Genomic DNA, 22,700 nt, shown 5'->3' with positions numbered 1-22,700 from the left:
ACTTTATTTAAAAAATTCACACTTCACTTAACAACAATAAATAAATAAATAAAAAATAAAAATTATTCCAATTGTACACGAAATATGACAAGTACTTGGTTCATTTTTATTCCTTCACATCGATGTTGACGGTGAAGTTCGCACGTTGCCCAGACTGCTAACATCAGTCAGCTGTTAATAGTTTTTTCAGTAGTTATTTTACGACGCTTTATCAACATCTAGTTATTTAGCGTCTGAATGAGATGAAGGTGAAGCGGCTTCCATTTGCTTCGATTTACATGAAACTTTGCAAGAATACTCAGAATATTGCAATACACAAAGCAGTGCATGGAATCAGCTCTTCATTGAAAAATTTTCATGATATGATTTATTTTTAACTTCTAAAAATTATGGAAAATTATCAAGCAAACATTATGATTTGTAAGATGACTTCTATCTTATGAATCAATTCTCACATTTAAAAATCCATGTGCAGTTTTCTTTATCATGAAATGTAAGCCCTTCAAAGAAGATATTTAAAACCAAAAACAATTCTGAAGCCGTTAGGGATGTTTAGAATTTATGCATAATTTAATATCATTAAAATATGAGAAAATTAGTATCTAAGGATTTAATGAATAAAACTTGATGAAAAAAACTTGGTACTCGTGGAGTTTTGAAGACAAGGGATTTGCTTTGATTTTTCAATATTGAAATACTTCTAAAAATCATATTTCCAAGAAAGATCTTTCAGTATTTGAAGTGATGTAGTGAAAAATAAGGATAAAGGACAAAAAAAAGGAATCCCAAAAAAAATATACAAGTTCAACTGATTGGTCAGTGACCGTACTCGAGGAAATGAACAGACCAAGTTAAACAATGCTTTCATAGCATCGCCCGTTTCTGTTGCAGGGCAGATATGGGATCTGGCGAGGATGACGAGAAACAAGAAGTCTTCCAGAGTCACGTGATCAACATGGATACGTCCGCCAGGTCTAAAGTTGACTTGGTATGTATTTTGCAAAAGTCTACTTCAAAATTTCAAATAATATTCAACATCTAAGCAAGCCTTCACATCCTGTCACACTTTTTTTTTTGTTAGACTTTCCATAATCAAGTTTAGTTTGTCGTCTTTAGGCCCGGTTGCAGAAACGCAAATCAAATCAGTCCCTGATCGCCAATCAGTTGATGTCTAATTTATCTGATTGTTCATTGCGTTGCACAAACGTGAATCTCCAATCAACTTGTCTCAATTTACTAATTGCTGATTTGAGAAAGAAATACATTTGACAACAGCGCTATTTAGCAACCACAGCCAATTTGATGCCCTTTAAAAGTCGCGAAACGAATGCATCAAGTGGGCGGTGACTAGGAAAACAAGTGAATGTTCAAGTGAATGTTTTGCTGTTTTGTTGCTTTTTGTAGAAAGGAAACAGGCGGATTCTATTTGTATATAGACTACAATATAGTGAGAAAAAAATGAAGCAAAAAAAACGTGAGGGGGCTTCTGTTGTGGGATTTGCTAGGGGAGTCGACAAGATATTGGAATATGCATAGCCTCCATAACCCAAAATAATTCCATTTCCCATCTCTCTGTTTACAAATGGAGCTCGTAACCTACTCATTAAAAATATTGTGTTGTCATGTGTAGAACCCTGCCAGCCGGCTACAACATTCCAGAATTTCAATGATGGCGTAAACTACATATTGCCAGTATATTCACAGAAAAGGAACCTTTTCTATTTCGATAAAGTTCGGCATCATTTTAACCAGGTGATTGGATGGGGATGTGAGCAGTCTATACAACTAATATTAGGCTACTCTTGGAAATCCTGACATGGCTGAAAATTCTCTCTGGATTTCAAATCGTTCCGTGTTTGAAGTTTGGGGATTTATGAGACCCTGCCATAACAAAGTAATTTCATAGGTAACATTCCTAACTACTCGGCAAATAGTTGATTTGTGGACCCTAATAAGATAACCCAAGACCGCCTGAAAAATTCCAACAGCATAAAATCTCAGCATTATTAGAACTTGGTTCATAGGAGAAAGTGGAAGGTTTCGATTTGTCTGTCTGCATATATCAATTTTTGAAAATAACAAAACACACGAATCCTTACTTAACCTAAATCTTTGCTCAAATTCTCTGTCATTATACATAAAAACAATTCATGTCTATCACGGAAACGCCTTCTTCTTAATAATATATTTTTCATTCTAAAATTTCTTCATCAGAAGAATCCATTATGTCGAAAAAATATTGTTACGCTATAACTATTTACTATATACATTACAGTAACTGCATTATAAACAGAACAACATAAATAGCCTACTTGATCTATGATCAGTGACTTAACCAGCAAAAATCTGTTGATCAAATCTGATGGAAGACTGATCTCCGATCAAACACTAATTGTTCTTTCTGCAACAGAAATAGAACTGATGGCCAATCAAACCCTCCTTGACTGCCAATCATATTTTGATCGGTGTTTCTGCAACCGGGCCTTAGGATTGGAAAAAAAAAAAAGACTATCGACACGACGGAAACTTTTGCTCATACTAAAACTGTCATTGTTCTTATTTCTCTTCCCTTCCTATCTTCTTCTTGTTAATATTATTCCCTCACTCACTCCCTTTCTTTTTTTTTTCATTTCCCTTTTTCACTCACTAAATGTCCCTTCAGACCAGACCACTTTTAGTGGCGCGTTAGTAGCGCTGCTAACGGACGACTCTTGGGCCACGAATTCCCTGCTCCATCACGACAGTGTACAGGCTTAATTAGAAAAATTTGCCACGGCAGAATAATATAGAATTACGATGGTAATAATAATAATAATAATAATAATAATAATAATAATAATAATAATAATAATAATAATCATTGGGGAGACTGTTGTACCTTTAAACACTTGATACTTTATTTTTTTTTTTAATTTTGAGAAATGAAAATTTTTTAATGAAAAAATGCTTGAAATAATTATTGATGATTCCTTTACAACTTCCTGTATGTATTTTCCTGTTTTACAGATCTATTAAGGATGGAAAAAATAAAATGAAGGGATATGTAATGTGTTCAAAGGTACAACAGGATCATGTACCTTGGAACATACACTCTTGTAAATTGGGACACATGGAATATAGGTGGGAATATAGCTGTAAAAACTGACAATCGTATTTAAAATGTATTTGCAATCATAAACCAGAGCAGGCTTCTCTGATTGAGATTTTATTTCCTGGAGAAGCAATAATTGCTTCAACAGCTTTCTTCAAGACATCCGGATCAATTGGGGATCTCTTAACTCCAGACTTACTTCGTGACATGACCTTAAAATAAAAGAAAAACAAAAACCGATAGTATCGTGTAATTTGGAACATGTTTCATGGTACAAGATGTTTTGTGTTCAAAGGTACAAGAGGGTGCACGTTTAAACAAATATGGCTCCGAAAACTAGAGAGTCAAATAAATCATGGAAATTAAAATGTGTTATTACTCACCAGATGATAGGGAACACACCGTACTTGAAAGATATTAACAAATGCAATCTGGTTTTGTGTTAGAAAACATACATCAATGAACGAAATGTTTACTTTTGGTACTAAAAAAATTCTTTTGTCCACGGAACTCACACTTTGCAGTAAATCAAACTGAAACTACGACCAGAGTTACGTAGCGGCTTTCTCTACAATCTACTTCATTTTGAGTCCTCTAGGTAGCAGCAAAAATTAAAAAACAAAAAATGTTCAAACGTACACTATGCTAAAGGTACAACAGTCTCCCCTAATAATAATAATAGTAATAATAATAATAAAACCATAGACTACAAAATTGCTGGACTAGTGCGAATTATGGATATATTATTTATTTATTTCACGTTACAATAAAAAAACGCATCTAAAATAATGTACTAAATAAAATATTAACAAACAGATGAAAAATTAACTGATCTCAGGTTCGAACCTGGGTTCAATTACACCACGCCTTTGACTTTGCCATTACCCTACAGACACCAATTTCTAGTATATTGGCTGAATTACTTGTACGTGCTGTGATTGGTTTCATGTTTGGTGCCTATTATATTTAATTTTGAATTCTTAACAGGTAAACAAAATGTGTAATTTTAAATTCTGTAATTCTGATGTATATCATCAAACAAGGTATGGGATAGTCCTCAATTCTGTCTTTCTAAAATTAATGGATGGACTCAAACTCTTCTTCTATTTTACGTCTATTCTTTCTCCGTATGAGCAAATTTGCCAAAAGTATATCTCCTTCTACTAACATGCGTTCGCAGCGCCACTAAAAGTGGCCTTGTCTGAAGCCACCCTAAAACAATCCTAAGATTTTAGCATTCGCTACGTCCTTCTTCAGAAAAGAAGATATATTGTCCGTAATAGAATTCAGCCTCCTACGGAATATCACTCTTGTTATAGCTTCCTTCCCTCTTCCCCTGATAGTTACACGTTATTAACGTAAGGTTTCCATTTAGCAGTCTGTTATTTTCTTATTCTCAAGGTACGGTCACACGTCGCTACTTTTGCACCGCTGCAGTACAATAAACTGCGCAACTCTCGTACTGTGACGTGTGAACAACGGTGCAACCCGAAAAGTAGTGGCTGCCGAACCTGCTGCCCGCTACTTTTCCATGCTGCGCGCAGCTTAAAAGTAGCGACGTGTGAACAGGGTTCTCAGGGTTGCAGCCGCAGCATTTTTGATATCGGTTTTGTTGAAACGTTTGCTGCGGTTGCGACCAGTGTTGCCACCCAAATGTGTCAATGATACTTTTATTGTTTGGATGTATTTTAGTGTTAGATGTGATGAAAATCAATTATTTGTAACAGTTATTAAATGCACAACACAGTCTGAGCATATTTGCTGACGATATAATTCACTTTTTAAATTTTCTGTAGCGTAGTTTCAAACAGGACGGTTGCCAACAATGATTACGTGAATATGCTGTTGGTTATCATTTAAGTATATAGGCGTTTTTAAAAGCTTTATAGTAAAAATAATGTCAATTTCTGAATACTAGTTAGGACAGAAAAGCAAATAATAAATAAGTAAGCTTTCGCATGAGTTTCTTAATAATGCGAACATAACCACAAAATGTATATTGAGAAGTCAACACGGAGATGGAAACCTGCATCATGGCTGCGGCTGCAAAAGTAGCGCCTTGTGTGTGAACAGACTCGCAACCTCCAGTTGCAACTTTTGCAGCACTCGGGTTGCGCAGCACGAAAAGTAGCGTGCAGCGCTCTACTTTTGGCTTACGTGTCAACACGACACGCAACTTTTGCAGCTGCAGTACAAAAGTTGCGCAGCAAAAGTAGCGACGTGTGACCGTTCCGTCAGTGTTCTTTAACAATATAGGTCTATGGTACATTCCTTGTATTACCTTTCTATTAAATTATAATTTCATTCTTTCTATTGTTGTTAAATAACCAACTATAAACACACATTTGGTTCGTTCAGGTGTTGGAATGGCTGCGGACCAACCTCCTGCTCGCCCTCACCGTCGGTGGAGTGGTGGTGGGGGTGCTGGTTGGATTCCTGGGGCGCCTCGCCAGGTTCTCGGACGAATCTATCATGCTTGTCTCCTTCCCTGGAGAGATTCTCATGAGACTGCTCAAGATGTTCATCCTTCCGCTCATCATCTCATCACTCGTATCAGGTGAGCACCTATGTACTCGTAAAATACACACGTGGTTAAGCCACGACGGTCTAGTGCAAGCATGTCAATTGATGCCCACAGGAGCAAGCGCGCGCTTTAGAGCCCAGGAGAGCCTGAGCGCTTTACAGCGGAAAGGAAAGAGACAGACGAAAGAGGTGGTAGGCTATATGCCGCTTGGTCGAGCTATATTCAGAGATGGCCAGCACTGATTCAATAGATAAAGGGAAGAGAACTCATCAAAACTGTATCCATGTTAATTTTTAGATTTGCCTGAGAAGTATAAGTGCATTATAAGAATGTAAGTTTTAATTTTAATGCTCATTTTTCACAAGTTTGATTTTTTTATTCAAAAGATATATTTTCTCAACTTTTCGTATAGAAAAGTGAAATTTTCAGGTATAGGCCTATTTATTTAGTAGCCTTACAGAATGTTTTCGTAAATCTAATATACCGTATATACGTATTACTGAAGATAGTGTATTGAAAATTTTGAAAATATTCGCATGGAAATTGTTTGTAAGGAAATGAATTAACAAAGCAACTGCTGTTATATCAAAAGCAAAAGATACGTGCCCATGTGTTGTAAAAATGTCAGCTCTATAGCTTCAGCAGATTTCGAGAAAATAATTTAATATCCTGAAGATAGGAAGCTGCTCACAAATATCACCTTAAAAGCATAATGCGGTAAGAGTTTTGTTATGTAATATTAGTTACACTTAAAACAGATACAGCACCTAGGTAACTTTACTTTGTACTGTAATATTGTTTTGATTTGTTTATTGATTACTTTTGTAAGGCTAAAGATACCATCAATATAAATTCCAACTTATCATGTCATACTCAATCTCTTTCTTTGGAATATCACTTTCTTTATGAATGATGTGTTTCATCCACTTAATACAGCATAATATTATACTACTATGGAATTTAAGTGAATATTCCTTCTTAACTCTCTATTATGTTATTAAGATTTAAAACACAAGTGCAATATTAAGAAATCAGTGTTAGTACTTTTGTTTTACAGACAATATACTAGGTAATATTAAACAGAAAGAAGCCATATAAAAATAACGACATAAAATTTCACGTTCCGTTTGAAGTTTGTGCACCATTGTTTTCTTAATCCAACAGGCTGCTTATTCATATACACAACCCTTCCTCTTTCCATGCTTAGCTCTTGCTGCTCGCGCACGACGTCAAGGTCAGAAGAATACGCTTGCTTTGACATCACTGGTCTAGTGCATGCCTGTTGAACTCGTGTTCTCAAGGCGCGAACGACTACGGAGGGGGTGGTTACTGGTCTACTGACTGCTTCATGCCTCTTGCATTGCCTCAACATAAGATAGGTCAGGGCGCGTGAACGTAAACAGAGCTGATGTACTAGTAACAGTGGCGGCTGGTACTGTGCATACACAGACTCCTTCAAAAAGAATGAACCAGTTTTGAAGCTTTATTTCGCAATACGCAAGCAACGCATCGGAACGAGTCGCATGGCATTACAAAGAGCGTATTTTCAAGGTTCCAATAGTTGCCGGTAGAGTGCTCTGTCGTGCCCCCTCCTCCCGACCTGCAGCTCACAGTATTTGCCGCTTGAATCTCAGAATGGCAACACCTCGGCAAAAAGCGTTCTGTGTTCTCGAGTTCGCAAGGTTAAATCTCCCACGGAAAGCACGTTGCACTGTGACCACACTAATCTTATAGCGATGGCTAAACACATACATATGTCAGATGCGCGAATTGGAATGTTTACAGATTTACTCAAGGGTAATTAATGAGGCAGGCCCTAGAAGACAAATTGTGAAAAGACTGTGATCGCACTTTGAAAGATAAGATGAGCAATATGAGAAACACAGAACAATTCCATATTTCAATGTAAATGAAATTATTGCAGGCAGAAATAAATTAAGAATCGATGTACAGCACACAGGGTAGTGGTCACAAGTTGTAAAGCTGCAGAGTCGTAAAATAGAGAACTCTAAGCATACGGAATGTAACTTCTATTCAGATTTTATATAACAAAACTTAACTTTATTTTTTACTGCACGATAATTTATTTATCTATTTAAATCCACCAACAACGCTTTCAATTACAGGTGGCTTACACAGATACATACACAAAATACATAATAAGAAAAAAAAACAAACAACACAAACAAAAGAAAGAAAATACATAACGGTAAAAGATGCTAGAATATAATATTGCAGTTAATATAGTGCCAAATGTCAATATAATGATGCAAAATTATTTAAAAACTAGAGTAAAAACATTATAATACACTTCTTCATAATTTAAATATCTAAGGAAATACAATTCTTTGTAATATTGTATGAAATTTTTCAACTGTTAAACTGAAATCTAATTGAGAATCACAGTTTAAAGACAGAGAGTTGTAAGTATTACACATAACAAACAATGGAGAGTTCTTGAAGAAAACAGTTCTAGGAATGGGAATGACAAAAGGTTGCCTATGACGTAATTATGTTTTTTTTTTTACATTGAACTGAAGGAATTTAAGACAATCACATTTATTCAGTATACCGTTAACAGTCTTATAGAGTAAAATTTGACTATTTATTATTCGTCGAGATTTTTAAGTTTTATGATTAAATTAAAAAAGTAACTGATTATATGAAATTTGCTTGTCATAAGACGACACGTGATGTTTTTTTAAATATAAATAACGTAAAAATCTTTTCAGTATCCTTTCTATTTGCATCTGATGGGACTGGAACTGATGTTACCATATTACAGACGCATACTCTAGCTTACTCCTAACTAGAGTTTTATATAGAGCATCAATAGTATTTAGATTTTTTTATTCTTTTATATTTCTGATTATAAATACTAATTTTCTACATGCATCAATTACCACGTAATTTAATTTACATAATTAAAAATTCGGGATACTACAAGAACACTATTGTCAATAAACCATAACTAGAATGTCAGGAAACGAGCAGAACTTCCGAAAAGAAATTAACAAATCAACGTTTCACTTGGGATGAGTCAAAATGGAGCTAGTAGCTGAGACGGATAATAATTATATTTGTGACTGACATTATGATTATCATTATCATAATTAGTGTAGTGAAAGCTATCAAAATAGTTACAATTAGGCACACCGAAAGGATTACAAATCGTAAGGTAATATACCAAAACTGATAATAATTGTATCATAAGATTAAATATTTTTAGAAACATTATGATTACGTTAACATGATTGAAGCTGAGGCAATCGCAATACATAAGGCCCGTTACACACTTGCAGAGTTTTCGCCAGCGAGAAATGTGTTGCGAGAAAATTAAAAAATTGATAACATGGATTCAAATGGACGTCCACACACTGGAAGAGATTCTCGTTCGAGGCAAAAAAAAACCTCGCGCGAGTTTCTCGCTGGAATCGGTAGCTCAGAGAATTTTCTTGACACATTTATCAAAGATGTTTGACATTTATACTCATTATGACGATTGAATGTAGAAAAAGATATGACAGGTGGCGATGAATTGTATTGTTTTTATTTGAAAATGAGGAAGATGGCTGATAATTGTAGTCAGAAACTTATCGAACTTGTACGATGTCACCCGTAGGCCTATTTATATGATACACGGGATGAAAACTATAAAAACACGAAACTTAAAGAAGAAATCTGGAGACAAATATCAGATTATCTGAAAATAAATAGGGTTATATTTTATTTTGATGAGATTTAATAGTATTGATTAAACATTTGAAATAATGTATCTATATGTCTTAACAGTTTACGTAATTTTAATCAGAATATAGCAAAGAATTCTCTATCATATGAATGGCAAAAAAAAAAAATTGTGGTCCATTAAACCCGAAATTACGCCTAAACGTATCATCATTCAAATCGAAACCAGTGTCCAAAACTCGTCCTTATTTTCGTAAGATACAATGTGATTTTCAGATATTTCTGGCTTTAATTTTAGGCTTACTTTTTCTTTTCATTAACAAAATATGTTCATGTAACTCCATTTCCTCATCACCTGAATACTCAGATTCAACATAGCGTTCGTACGTAATTTGTAAAGTACGACAATATACTTACAGGTTATATATTTAAGTACGACAATATACGTAAATACATAACCTATAATATTTCCCCCAACGAGTCATTACTACAATCAGAAAAATGCTTTCTGCATGAAAGCAGTGCATAGATGATCATAGCGAGAACTCGCCAAGTGTGTGGAGGTAGACTCTTCGCCTCTTTCTCGCAACACATTTCTCGCTAGCGAAAACTCTGCAAGTGTGTTACGGGCCTAATGTAGGTTTTTGAACCCTCGTTTCATAAGCAAAATAGTTTCAAACTGAACTGAGTTACATTTCGAGAGGGGAGACTACCAACCAGCACTGCGACTTTTTACAATCTATTGCGCTAACCCTCAAGCTAGGTGCATTCCCAAACTCACATCGACTAACTAGTACACTACCGTTTTCGCGCTACGAGTTGGCGCGCGGAGTAGATAGGCGGGACGGGGGAACTTAACTCTTCACTCTGGCCTGAAAACTTCGGTCCACTTACTTGGCTACAAGGGAACGAAGTCAGACATAAAAGATTCCGCGTCTTCGGTGTTGTCGCTATGACTATCATTATCCCAGTTTTCAAAATTGTTGGAGTATCATCTGTCCATGATAATCGTCTGTTTATGTTCCAGCCGTGTATATTATTAACTCGAATCTCTCAACAAAGCCATTAGCCCCACCATGATGGATAACAGTGTGTCTTCTGGACACATTTATGGTAGTCAAAACTCCCGTAACATTTTTATCCTGCCAGTACTTGTAAAAAGTTAAATTGATAGGCCTATCTATCCGCATCTCGTCCAGATACAAAATAAGTTTTTCCACTTTCCTAATCTTTCTTATTTGCTGTAGATATCTTCACATATTCTAATTTACAGTGTTTTCCTCTTCCACTTTTTTTCTCGATGAACACTTCTTCCATCTGAAATCCATTTCCTTCGGCATTCGTCTTAATGTTGTCTTTCATTTCAAATCCAGGGATAAAAGTTTGTTGCAGCTTGGCACTACTTTTTTTACTTGGTTATTTAACGATACTGTAATAACTACTAGCTTCTTTAGTGTAGATTGAATTGATGATGGCGAGATAATATTTGGCGAAATGAAACTAAGGATTCGCCATAGATTACCTGACATTCGCCTTCCGCTTGGTAAAACCTCGGAAAAAACCCAAAAAGGTAGTCAGCTCAGGCGGGAATCGAACTCACGCCAGAGAGCAACTGCAGATCATCAGGCAAACGCGCTACCTCCTGAGCTACACCGTTGGCGTATTATCAACACTAAAAGCACACGATAACTAAAGCAATACAAAGACTTGCGGTATATTGAAAACAATTGGCCTGTTGAAACAAAACACTACAATAAAAACCAAAACTATTATTTCACAAAGTCGCAAAGACTCTTAGACACGTGTAGTAGATGTTTGTGAAACAGGAATATTGCAGCGAACAGCGCGGTGCGCATGCGCGACTGTTTCCCCTCCGCCCCGTCTAAGTACTTCAGGCGACTTCTCCTGGCGTGACAACAGTAAGGTTCGCTGCGTAATCTAGTTTTCGAGCGGGTAACCACACTCGTTCCCAGGCCAGCCCCCTCCGTGCGTCGCCAGTCGGCGTTCGGGGAATGCTATGGAATGACGACGAAATGGAGAAATGTTGACGAAATGATGTATATGCCTAGTCACTACAGATTTGTCAAAGACAGGCTGAAATTCTGACCTCAGTCGCCGCAGTAACTGTGTCTGTGACGCAGGCATGGCACAGCTGGATGCCCGGTCATCCGGTCGAATGGGCTCGCGCGCCCTGCTGTACTACATCACCACCACCATCCTGGCGGCCATCGTGGGCATCTTCATGGTACTCATCATTCATCCTGGAGATCCGAGCATCAAGACGCGAGTTGAAGGAGGCTCTACCGACACCAAAGTATCTACACTGGACGCCATATTGGATATAGTGAGGTACGCATGGGTTGTACGTTTTAAGCTTACACACATTTATATTAATTGGCATCAAAATTATATTAATAATGATCCGCTTCTAAATTACATGAATAATTTCATAACTAATTTTTTTTTATTTTATAGAGAAGTTCTTTATAAACGCCACCGGTTATCGCTTCCCGCACAGTCGTTCATAGTTAACCCAGCGTATAGGTAACTAAGTATGGACACTTCGCGTCGGTACCTTTGATGTAGATTGTAGCCGGACTGATTTCAATGACCTTCAAGACAGCTAGAGCGTGAGATTCTGCTTTCTCCCTAGAGTTGGCGCTGACATCACACCAGCTAGCAGTCGACACAGCGGAAATATAACACATAATTAATACATTTAGGTATATTATGTACTCAAATAAAATAAATTGGATCCATAAAATAATAAATCCGTCATTAACTGTAATGTCTAGACTCTAGAGTTCCTTTATAATGAGAGTTGAGACGTTGACCCCAACAACAATTAAAATATGTAATGATTTGAGAGCAGTGAAAATGGAAAAATAAAACTCTTATGAGAAGTAAAACCATATACCTATATTATATTATATACAAATATTAAACGAATTTGATACATAATTTTATAATATAATTTATTATATCTGAAATATAAAAAAAAATATTATTACAACTAGTTTGTCACTCAGAAATAAGGAAAAGCTGTTAACTTGAATTTATTTGAAGCAAAGCCTTACTGGATTATGCAATAAGGTAGGCGATGTTTGAATCCTGTGTCTCAACTCTGTTCTCAATTATTATCTTTGCGTGTGCTCGATTACACTAACCTCTAGCGCTTGAAAGTAGAACTAAACGCCGGCGCACAGAGAAACAAAATACAGGAAAATTCGCTCAGTGTCCATTCTTTATAATCCCTATTCGCTGGTTAACCCTTAACTTTGCAAAGCTTCATTTCTGACACTAGTTTATTAAATCTTGTCGGACCGTAAAGAAAACAACTATCGCAATGTCCATATTTTTATATATTGTACAATATTATAGTATTGTGAAATTTTAATTTCCCTACCAATTGTTTTCTATTGTTCTATTAAAATTATAGCGTATAGCCTATTAACCTGCTGTATCCTATAGGGTACACTGTCAATTTAAGGGTTAACTTGGAACTCGCTTTCATGATTGTTACCTGCTGCATGTCACGCTTGGGCTATATGATGTCCTACTTTTCAGTACGATTCAAGTCTTTAAAATACGAGGGCTGATCAAGGAAGACTGAGACTATTTTTTTCACTGATGTGTATTACACAACTTCAGATATTTTTGAAAGTAGTCCCTTTCTATTTGAATGCACTTGTTATAGAGTTTCTTCCAGTTCTTGAACACATGATGCAGGCCATTCTTTGCCAGACTTAGTAGGCCTATATCCAACACAGAATGCTGTAGTATGCCTATCAAAATCATCTTATCCTAAAAATTATCCTAGCAATACTGCTGGAAGTGAAAGTCACAGAAAATATCATTCTTTCAGTCAATGATGTTCTTTCTTCGTTTTATGTTTACTGACTTGATTTGCTTATTACGAAGATAGTTATACTCGTAATGAGGTATGATTGAAGTACAGGTCTCTCATGTATCATTTTGTGAATCTGTTCTTCTCTAATACAGGAACCTGTTTCCAGACAACTTGATGCAAGCTTGCTTTCAACAAGTGCAGACAACTTATAAAAAGGTGATTATTAGTACGATATATTATCAGTTATAACATATACGAACACAATGCGTGTGCAAAGTACTTATATGACAACTGGGAGCCTCAAGATTTTCTTTTGTACTATCTTAAGTGATAGTTCTGCAACATATAACCAGGCAGTAAGTCACACAATTTGTGAGTGTTCATTATTGATTTATAATTATAGTGCGTATTCGACGGAATGAGGCAAAGGACATAATCTCTCAAAGTACATGATTATCATCAGAACTATTTAATCTGCAATGAACTACAACAGTACAATAATTGCTCGAACATGCAATCACTTTAATATTGCTATAAATGCAACATCTAGGGCACTCAGCTTTAAGCGTGGCTTCGAATCCTATCTATGTAGAACAGACGTGGCGAAAATGTGATCGTGCGCCGAGCCACTGTGTAACCTGCAACGTGCATAGCACCTATGGAGGGAGGCGGACACCCGAAGGTGAAGTAAAGCAACTGTCTGACTTATTAACGGATTTTCATTTTCCTTACGTCAAGCACTTAAATATAATTTTATACAGTACAAGGTTACAAACTAATGTTTAGTACGTGTAACGAAGAAAGAAATGAACAAGAACACATAGGACACATTATCACAACCTAAAATTAACTGTCTACAGAATGCCTCTGCGACAGTGTTTCAAAATCAGGAATTATGTCACTTACTACCAGTCGTAGTTGATCACGAAGGTATTTGTCTGTCAGTCGTGATCTAAATTTGGTTTTTACTATTTTCACTGTTGAAAATAATTCTTCACTAATGTAAGTTGCAGCGAACATGGCTTCAACAGAGCAAGCGAAAGAACGAAACTTCCTATATTTATTTTTTGGAAAATATTTAGAAAGTTCAACATTAATTTGTCAACTCCTTATCTCTAGCTTTCATTTAACATCACATTGTAAATCTGTGAGTTTATGAGTTTAAATTGAAGATCTAACCGCATTATTCGTACATCTGCTGAAAAAGGATCGATGTACAGAGATGATAATAATAATAATAATAATAATAATAATAATAATAATAATAACACTTAACCTTGTAATATTTCATGAGTGACATGTAGTATAATGCCATTTTATGTTATAGAACCGTTTTCCTCGTAATACTTGTGAACAAATCATACATTTAACATTCTCACCATATTGGCAAAAAAAAAAAGCGTCCTCCCATCCTACTTGAATTTTCGTTTTTGTAGAGGTACATGGTTTCGAGAGAGATATTGCGACGATACGCCACTCGCAGGTCAGAGACAAATACAAATGGAACGGAGTTTGACTCCAGTGAGTGAGAGGGTGGGGATTAGGGGAGGTAGGAAGCAAGCAAAGCTATCATTGCGAGCCACAATGTACTCGTGAGTCACATTTTCGCCACGGCTGATGTAGAACATTGAAATTAATGCGATGTCAGTGTTATTTTGTAAGAGGTGGAGACCCGGCGTCATGCTGACCCAACATGACGGAGCCTCACATTTTTCAAGTAGCGTAGAATGATTATAATAAAAAGGGCTTAGGGTAAATTCCACTAGTGTTACTAAACGCTTAACAGAGTGATAGATCAACGAACAGGCAGAAGACAAATAACACAGTATAAGATAGGTAGACAAATGACAGACGAATGTAGATGTACATTATAAACAGCATTTTTTATTTTAAACTTTACTATTGTCAACATACCCATGAGGCAACAACACTACAATAAAGAAGTGAACACAATCAAATACATAGCACAAGAAAATGGTTACAACCCAAACATAATAGACAACATCATAAGGAAGACAAAAGAAAAACTCAACAAACACAAAACACACAAAACACAACACAAACACAAGAACACAAGAAATACATCACACTAACATACGAAAACAAAAACACACACAAGATCGTATCCTCATTCAGAAAACAGAAATACAACATAGCATACAGAACAGAAAACACACTACAAAGACATCTCAACACACAAACAACACAAACAAATAAATACAATCACACAGGCGTATACAAACTCACATGTAATAGTTGCGACAAGTTCTACATTGGACAGACAGGCAGATCATTCCAAACTCGATACAAAGAATACATTAAAGCAATAACCAGAAGACACAATACATCTACATATGCCGAACACATAACCAATGCTAACCACACATACAGTAACATAAATATAGACATGGAAATCCTACACATACAACCCAAAAACTCAACACACTAGAACAATATGAAATATACAGACACAACAAAACACGCCCTGATCAAATTCTCAACACACAGATCAATTTCAGAACACACACACTATTTGACACAACTCTTCACCACACGAACGCACCCACACAACAGGCAGCGAAGTTGAGATAGCGCCGAGATCTAGTAGGCTCTGAGGATGGTGTCGAACAGCACCGAAACAGCTGTAAGCCGCACATGCTTACATAATTAACACGAGTAAGATCGCCATTTAATCAATTATTAACTATTGTATTGTTATTTCAAGTAAAATTTGAGTATTGATGTCTGAAAATAACTACATTTCCTACTTGTGTTTTCAAACACATTATTTATCCATCTCAAAACATAAAAGCACGCATGAATTGCAAATTTAGAAGTGATTTTAAATTTAATTGCGTATAACAAATTATTAATCTACTACATTGTCTTCATTGACGAAACTGACTAAGACGTAATGCTGCAAAACTGCACAGCAAGATTGATATACAAAAAATTAACCTCGGAAGATCTGCTAAAGAAAGAAGAATTGGTGTCTGACCCATGACGTTAGCGGCAATTTTTAAATGTTTCAGGTTGACGACAACATCACGGTACATTCATCACTCTGTCAGATTCTAATTGAGATAATGTCAAACATAATTAAACAGAAATCTGCTGTAAAGTAACTTTCACTCTCAGTTTGTTTTACTCAACGTCAACTTGGACTGAAGACAAAAATGACATTTACAGCAACTGTATTACACTTCTTGCGAACATAAGTTCCGAAATCAATCTTCTTTATCTACTTTCGATCTAAAAATATGAAATTATTAATCATTTTATAATAAAAGTTTATTTTATTCTTTGGCGATTAGACGACATTTATTGAACCTTGTCCACCGCTGTGGAATACCAGTTAGCACGCCTGACCATGAAAGGATCGGGCTTGGGTTAAAATCCTGACAACAATATGCGTACACATTACAACAGCATGTGTATATTGTGAAACGATGTTTCAAACAAAGAGTGATATCACGGTGCGTCATGAATTTAGAGCGAAATTCGAGTACACAGAATCATCGAGCAGGTAAGTTATAAAGACATTAGTGAAGGAGTTATAAAATGTACAGGATATCAAGCAGTGTATCATCTGTGAGAAATGGTCAGTTAGAACGTCGGAGAGCATTCAGTGTGCTATTCAAATTTTGATAAAACGTGTACAGTTCAACAACTCGATTTGTCAAAACGTACAGGATGATTCCGAAAGATGTAAATCTCTCTCCGTACAAAATTCAAACGAACCAAGCCCTTCATGCAGTACATAAAGCTAGGAGTAGTTTTAAGATGTTTGTGAGAACTAATTGTGAAGTACCTACAAGTACTTCAGAATATATGGTTGGCTGACGAGGCTCATTTCCATTTGAGTGGGTACGTCAACAACCAAAATGTGCGTGTTTCGACCAGTGAGCTCTTGCATACCATAATTCCTTCAAAATGCTCAGTATGGTGTGTCGGATTACCATTGACATTCATTCACAGTGTTCTGTCCAAGGGCATATCTTTCACTGCAAACCCAGTTTTCTCCAATCTTTCCTGTTTCCTGCCTTCCTCTTAGTCTCCGCATACGATCCACATATCTTAATGTCGTCTATCTTCTGATATCTTCTTCTGCCAGATTTTTTTCTCCCGTTCACCATTCCTTCAGTGTATCATTTAGTAGGCACTTTATTCTCAGCCAGTGACTCAACCAATTCCTTTTCCTCTTCCTGATCAGTTTCAGCATCATTCTTTCTTCACCTACTCTTTCTATTACAGCTTAATTTCTTATTCTGTCTGTCCATTTCCCACGTTCCATTCTTCTCCATATCCACATTTCAAACGCTTCTAGTCGTTTCTCTTCACTTCGTTGTGATGTCCATGTTTCTGCCCCATAAACGTACTGTTGTCCGACAGGTTTCCGGAACGATTGGGTTACGAATGATCCTGGCCACCATACTCACCTGACTTCAATCCCTAGGATTACTTTTTATGAATTTCCTCAGACTCTTGTGAAGTTGTGGAGAACTTCAGAAATCGGTTACACATGATCTTGAAGACGAATAGAATGCATATGACAAATATTTTCACATGATTACCATTTTACCAAGTTTACTGATCACATGTACACACAAATCGTCAGGCTTATTTCGTAGTTTTAAGTAAAACTGAGTTAAAACTGAAGCGTCTTTTTTTATAATTATATTTCCATATTAATTTATGTAACTGAAATTTAGACATTGAATCAAACATGTAACAGTATTAAAATAGCTTCTAATAGTAAGATCGAATGCAATCTAAGGCCAGTTTGTTCGATACTATTAATTAGAGAACATGGAATTAAAATATTACTTTCTCTCTTGCTCCTAAAGTTGGATCTTTTATTTGACCTCTCAAAGTTCATTTTCTCTATTATGCAACATATCTTACCTCTTTAACTCACAGTAGCCAAAATTAATAATTTTGTTTTAATAACAATAAATAAAACATAGAGAACTTTCTAGCACGACTGTTTAGTAAATGACAACAAGTTCCTTTTAATTGGTGTAAACTGTGATTTCTTCTAGAGACAAGGGTCTATGCCTTTTTGTTTTGTTAAATGTAGAAATTATATAGCCTACATGTGTATTTGAGAGACAATTTCACAATACAGATCAAAGATCGTTTCTACTCACATTAAAAACTGTCAACATTTTTTATTTTTGTTTTAACTTCTATATCAGTAAATTACTTAATTAACTTCTGTTTTAATTCTCTTCAGGTGAACAAACCGTTAGTGTTTCATGAGCCCAATTCTTCCGACGATTCGCCTGGCTTCATTCTCAAGCCACAGCTTGTCTACAAAGATGGTACCAACGTCATGGGTGAGGAAATTCTAACCTTCACACTACATTACTTCCACTATACTATTCCTGTCATGTGTAAACTGAAACAAAGATGGACTTTAATTTAAAATGTAGTACAGCTAACGATATTTCAGTATTAAGACAGTATAGTGTCAAATGTGTTTTAACAGTGTGATATTGTATTTTTAACTGAAAACTTCTCAAGCATAAGCAAAATTAATTAAAATTTTGGGTCTCCTATAACACGCGACACTGAAGGTTTTTTTTTTTTTTTTTTTTTTTTTTGACGAAAGAAATGGAAAAATGGTATAATTTTCAGAGGGGAGATGGTTTTGAACGTGAAGAATTCATAATGCCAGCTGAATTGAAAACATATTAGAAAGTAGGTAAAAATTGGAAACAATTGATCGGTGTAGGTAACCTAAAAGTGATTATTTAATAATACTTGAAATAAAGAGGTGGAAACACTTCAAAATGAACGTGAAATGTATATTTCACTTCACTTAGTGTATGGATGGCACAATAAAAATCTAAACTAACCTAACATAACCTGTCACAGATTCGTATATGGAAGGCATACCAAAAGTCTAAACTAATCTAACCCAACTGTGAGATTCGTATATGCAAGGCATACGAAGAGCCTAAACTAACCTAACTTGTCATAAATTTCCGCAGCATAGAACATATAAAAGTTGAAATTATATATATATGATCAGGGCTAGAACTTAGAAAAATGCAAGCTGGAAGTTTCAGTGTCGCGTAGCCAAAATTTTAACATATAAACAATTCAGAGACCTCATCTTTGACAAAATAGTAATTAACGTAATTATTTTTACAAAGTCACGTACCATGTCGATCTCAACGAATTAATTGTAATGTTCCAGGAATGATTGTGTTTTGCCTGGCATTTGGACTTCTGGCTGGTCAGATGGGCGCGAAAGGCAGGCTCATGGTTGATTTCTTTGTTGTGCTCAATGACATCGTGATGAAGTTAGTGGGTGTAGTTATGTGGTAAGTTCTGTTACGAATGAAAATTCTCATAACTTATATACATCTACAGGGTGGGGCATGGGAACCAAGTGTTTTTAATGGCCTGTACTCGGTCATTATGAAATGGAGAGACGTGCTGCATGTGACATTCCATTCCGTGGCTCATAGCACTTCACCTGCAGTCGGCATCATGGAGCAGTGGACGCATGTTTGCGTAAGATTGTTTTGTTAGAAATGACGAGTCGGTGACCGCGATACGGCGTGAGTTTTGCTACAGATTCAATATTAATCGCAATGATTCTGTTCCCGTGCGTGACACAATCTTATGTTGGGTTAAAAAATCTTAAAAAAAAAAGTCGCAATACTAAAGAATAAATCGCCCGGCCCCCAACACAGAGTCCGTACTCCAGAAATTTTTCAGTCAGACAAGCGATACTGCGCAGCCCAGGCCGCTCTGCTCGAAGGCATTCAGCTGCTCTTGGAATCAGCAATCATACGGTAAGACGGATTTTGCATGGCGATTTACATTTACACCCAAACAAGATGGGTGGTTTCAGCAACATGGGGCCACGGCGCATATCTTCAGAGCGTCAATGGCAGTTCTTTGCCTCCTGTTTTCCAATCGTCTCATTTCGAGATTTGGTGATGTTCCATGGCTCCCTCGGTCCCCTGACTTGTCCACGTGATTTTTTTTTCTATGTGGGTACGTGTTTACGATGATAAGCCTCGAATATTAGATGAATTAAAGGACACAGTACGTCAACACATCACTCAAATCAACAGAGATCTCCTGGAAAGAATAGAGGTGAATTTTCGTCAGCGCCTTAAACAATGCGTCAACACAGACGGACATCACATGCCAGATGTAATTTTCCGCTCATAATTGAAATGGTATGTTCTCACAAACGTTATTCTACCAATAAAATGTATTGAAAACAAAAACTAACTGTTCTATGATTATTTTAAAAACACTTGGTTCCTTTGCCCCACTCTGTACATCCATTTTTATCTATCCATATGTTTCCCTTCTATACTTACACATTCATTTACTTATTATGTCCGCATTAACGTCATCAGGAATGGAAAGCTGCCGCTCTTCTGAGCGATACGTCATACTTCCTCTGCATCTTTATATACAAACTTCTTTAGGGTGTAGCTAGTGAAACAAACACATGGACATTAGTTTCCAGTATTGCACCGATATTTCAGTGGCTTGGTAGCATTGCAATAAGAGACACTCCTTACCAACTCCGCAAGGAATGTAGAGATGAATATTTTTTGTGTAGTATGTATATTGCACATCTGGCGGTCAACTAGTTCAGTTGTCACACAACTGACTACGGACTGGAAGATCTCAGGTTCAATCCAAGATGGTGACGAGATTTTTTTCGTTGCCGAAACTTCCAGGAAGGTCCCAGGATCCACTCACTCTCCTGTCAAATTGAGTACCGGATCTTTCCCTGAGTCAGAAGCCTGTCGGTACCGACCACATCATCTCATTCAGTGCCGAGGTCAAGAAAGCATGCAATTTACCTTCATATCTTTTATAGGCCTTAGTGATGTCTAAAGAAAACACATTTCTATTTTACGTCAATAAATACTATCGATAAAAGAAAGAAACTGAACAATTTAAAGAGGTTTTTCGTGAGGGGTTATACGTAATTCAAGTACAATATAATATATTAATTAGTTTTCGCGATAAAATAGGATTTGTTTTATAGTACCATTATCAGACGAGGATTTTCCTAATCTATGTTCATTTATAAAACGTTTACTTTGTATGTTTGTCCCATTTGAGCAGTTATTCTTCAAAATCAACTTATCAAAAGCGTGTCGTGTGCTAGCGTGATAGATTTTCACTTGGCTGGTTCCCTCAAACTACGTTAGTGCTGTCTTCTATCGATACTGACAAATTGGTGAAAGAAAGAAATGTCATAGGTCTTCAGCATGCCATGAAAATTAGTTATAATTTGTTTATATATTGTAAAAGTAACGGGTAATTTGAGAAAACCCCAATGATTGTGCGTAACGTTTACACAGGAATTAGGATAATGGACTTAGGATAAATAAATACAATATATTGTAAGATTTAAGCGTTTCTATCGAACGGAATGAAATAAACTATGAATAATAGTCAATCCTATAATAATAATAATAATAATAATAATAATAATAATAATAATAATAATAATAATAATAATAATAATAATAATAATAATAATAATAATAATAATTATAATTATAATTATAATTATAATTATAATAATAATAATAATAATAATAATAATAATGACGTATTAAAACAGATAGTAATATTAAGAGGAAAGGTAAATAACGTTTTTGAGCCAAAAAGAATTTTATTAATAATTAACTAGTAGGCCTATACTATATTTCAGCACATGAGAATATCTCGTAATTATAGTTGTTGCTATCCCACGTGTATATGAGTAATGCCAACCTTGTGGTAAATGTCTATAAGTTATAGTTATGCATTAGAGATGAACAAAACTAACTGCTGCTCTCGCTCGCTGTATTTGTCTTTCGAGTCTCGTCTCGTCATTCTCGTGCGCTTCGAGTCCCGCTCTTCATTCTCGAAATAGCATTTGGTCGGCGTGGAAAGATTTCGTAACTTTGAATAACATACATCGTTGAAATAAATAACATAAATGTTTAAATGACACAAAAAGACAAAACAGAACAGTATCTTAGTTATCAAAATGTTCTGATTCTATTATATGATATTACCTATGGTTATATAAATAGAAAAAAAAATTCTAAAATAAATTTGCATTTCTAAGAATCATAAAACATAACGTTAATATCTTTTTACTCCAGATTACGTACTTTATCGCAAACATACGGAAAGAAAATTCCTAGTCTTTTAATAAGGCCCTAATAATTAAATAAAGACTGGGAAACGGATTATTATACACTGAAAGGTAGAGATGATGTTTCAAATAGGCTACTTGCTTGTTTATACATATATAACAGTTGCCAAAGTAGATGAAAGTTCAGTCAGGTATAAAAAACAGTGGCCATTCAAGGCTGCTTGACGTTCGGGACTTCGGGAGTGATCAATCTCGACGTCTCGAAACACTCACAAGCAGTCTTTACGTCAACGACGCGACGTATACAACATTGTCGTGCGGGTTTTCGGCTTTGCGGGCGCTGTTAGTCTTGATTTCTCGATCGTTGTTCATCTCGATTACGCATGTATCGTGTACGTGTCCATTTCGC

General features: G+C 35.9%; 1 protein-coding gene across 2 annotated transcripts in view; it reads left to right on the top strand.

Moving 5' to 3' along the window:
• Positions 1-22,700, top strand: part of LOC138709625 (excitatory amino acid transporter-like) — a 117,935-nt gene that overhangs the window by 66,280 nt on the left and 28,955 nt on the right. Inside the window, exons 2-7 of one of the 2 annotated variants that reach the window (XM_069840528.1) lie at positions 892-988; positions 5,450-5,648; positions 11,444-11,651; positions 13,305-13,368; positions 18,389-18,491; positions 19,358-19,484. In XM_069840528.1, the coding sequence (XP_069696629.1) occupies positions 892-988; positions 5,450-5,648; positions 11,444-11,651; positions 13,305-13,368; positions 18,389-18,491; positions 19,358-19,484 (798 nt within the window). The remainder of the gene's footprint in view (positions 1-891; positions 989-5,449; positions 5,649-11,443; positions 11,652-13,304; positions 13,369-18,388; positions 18,492-19,357; positions 19,485-22,700) is intronic. The other variant, XM_069840529.1, reaches the window with a different exon arrangement.

The sequence above is a fragment of the Periplaneta americana genome, chromosome 11, assembly GCF_040183065.1.
Source record: "Periplaneta americana isolate PAMFEO1 chromosome 11, P.americana_PAMFEO1_priV1, whole genome shotgun sequence".
Taxonomy (NCBI): Eukaryota; Metazoa; Arthropoda; class Insecta; order Blattodea; family Blattidae; genus Periplaneta; species Periplaneta americana.
Note: the sequence above shows the minus strand (reverse complement) of the source record. Positions and strands in the feature narration are given on the sequence as shown.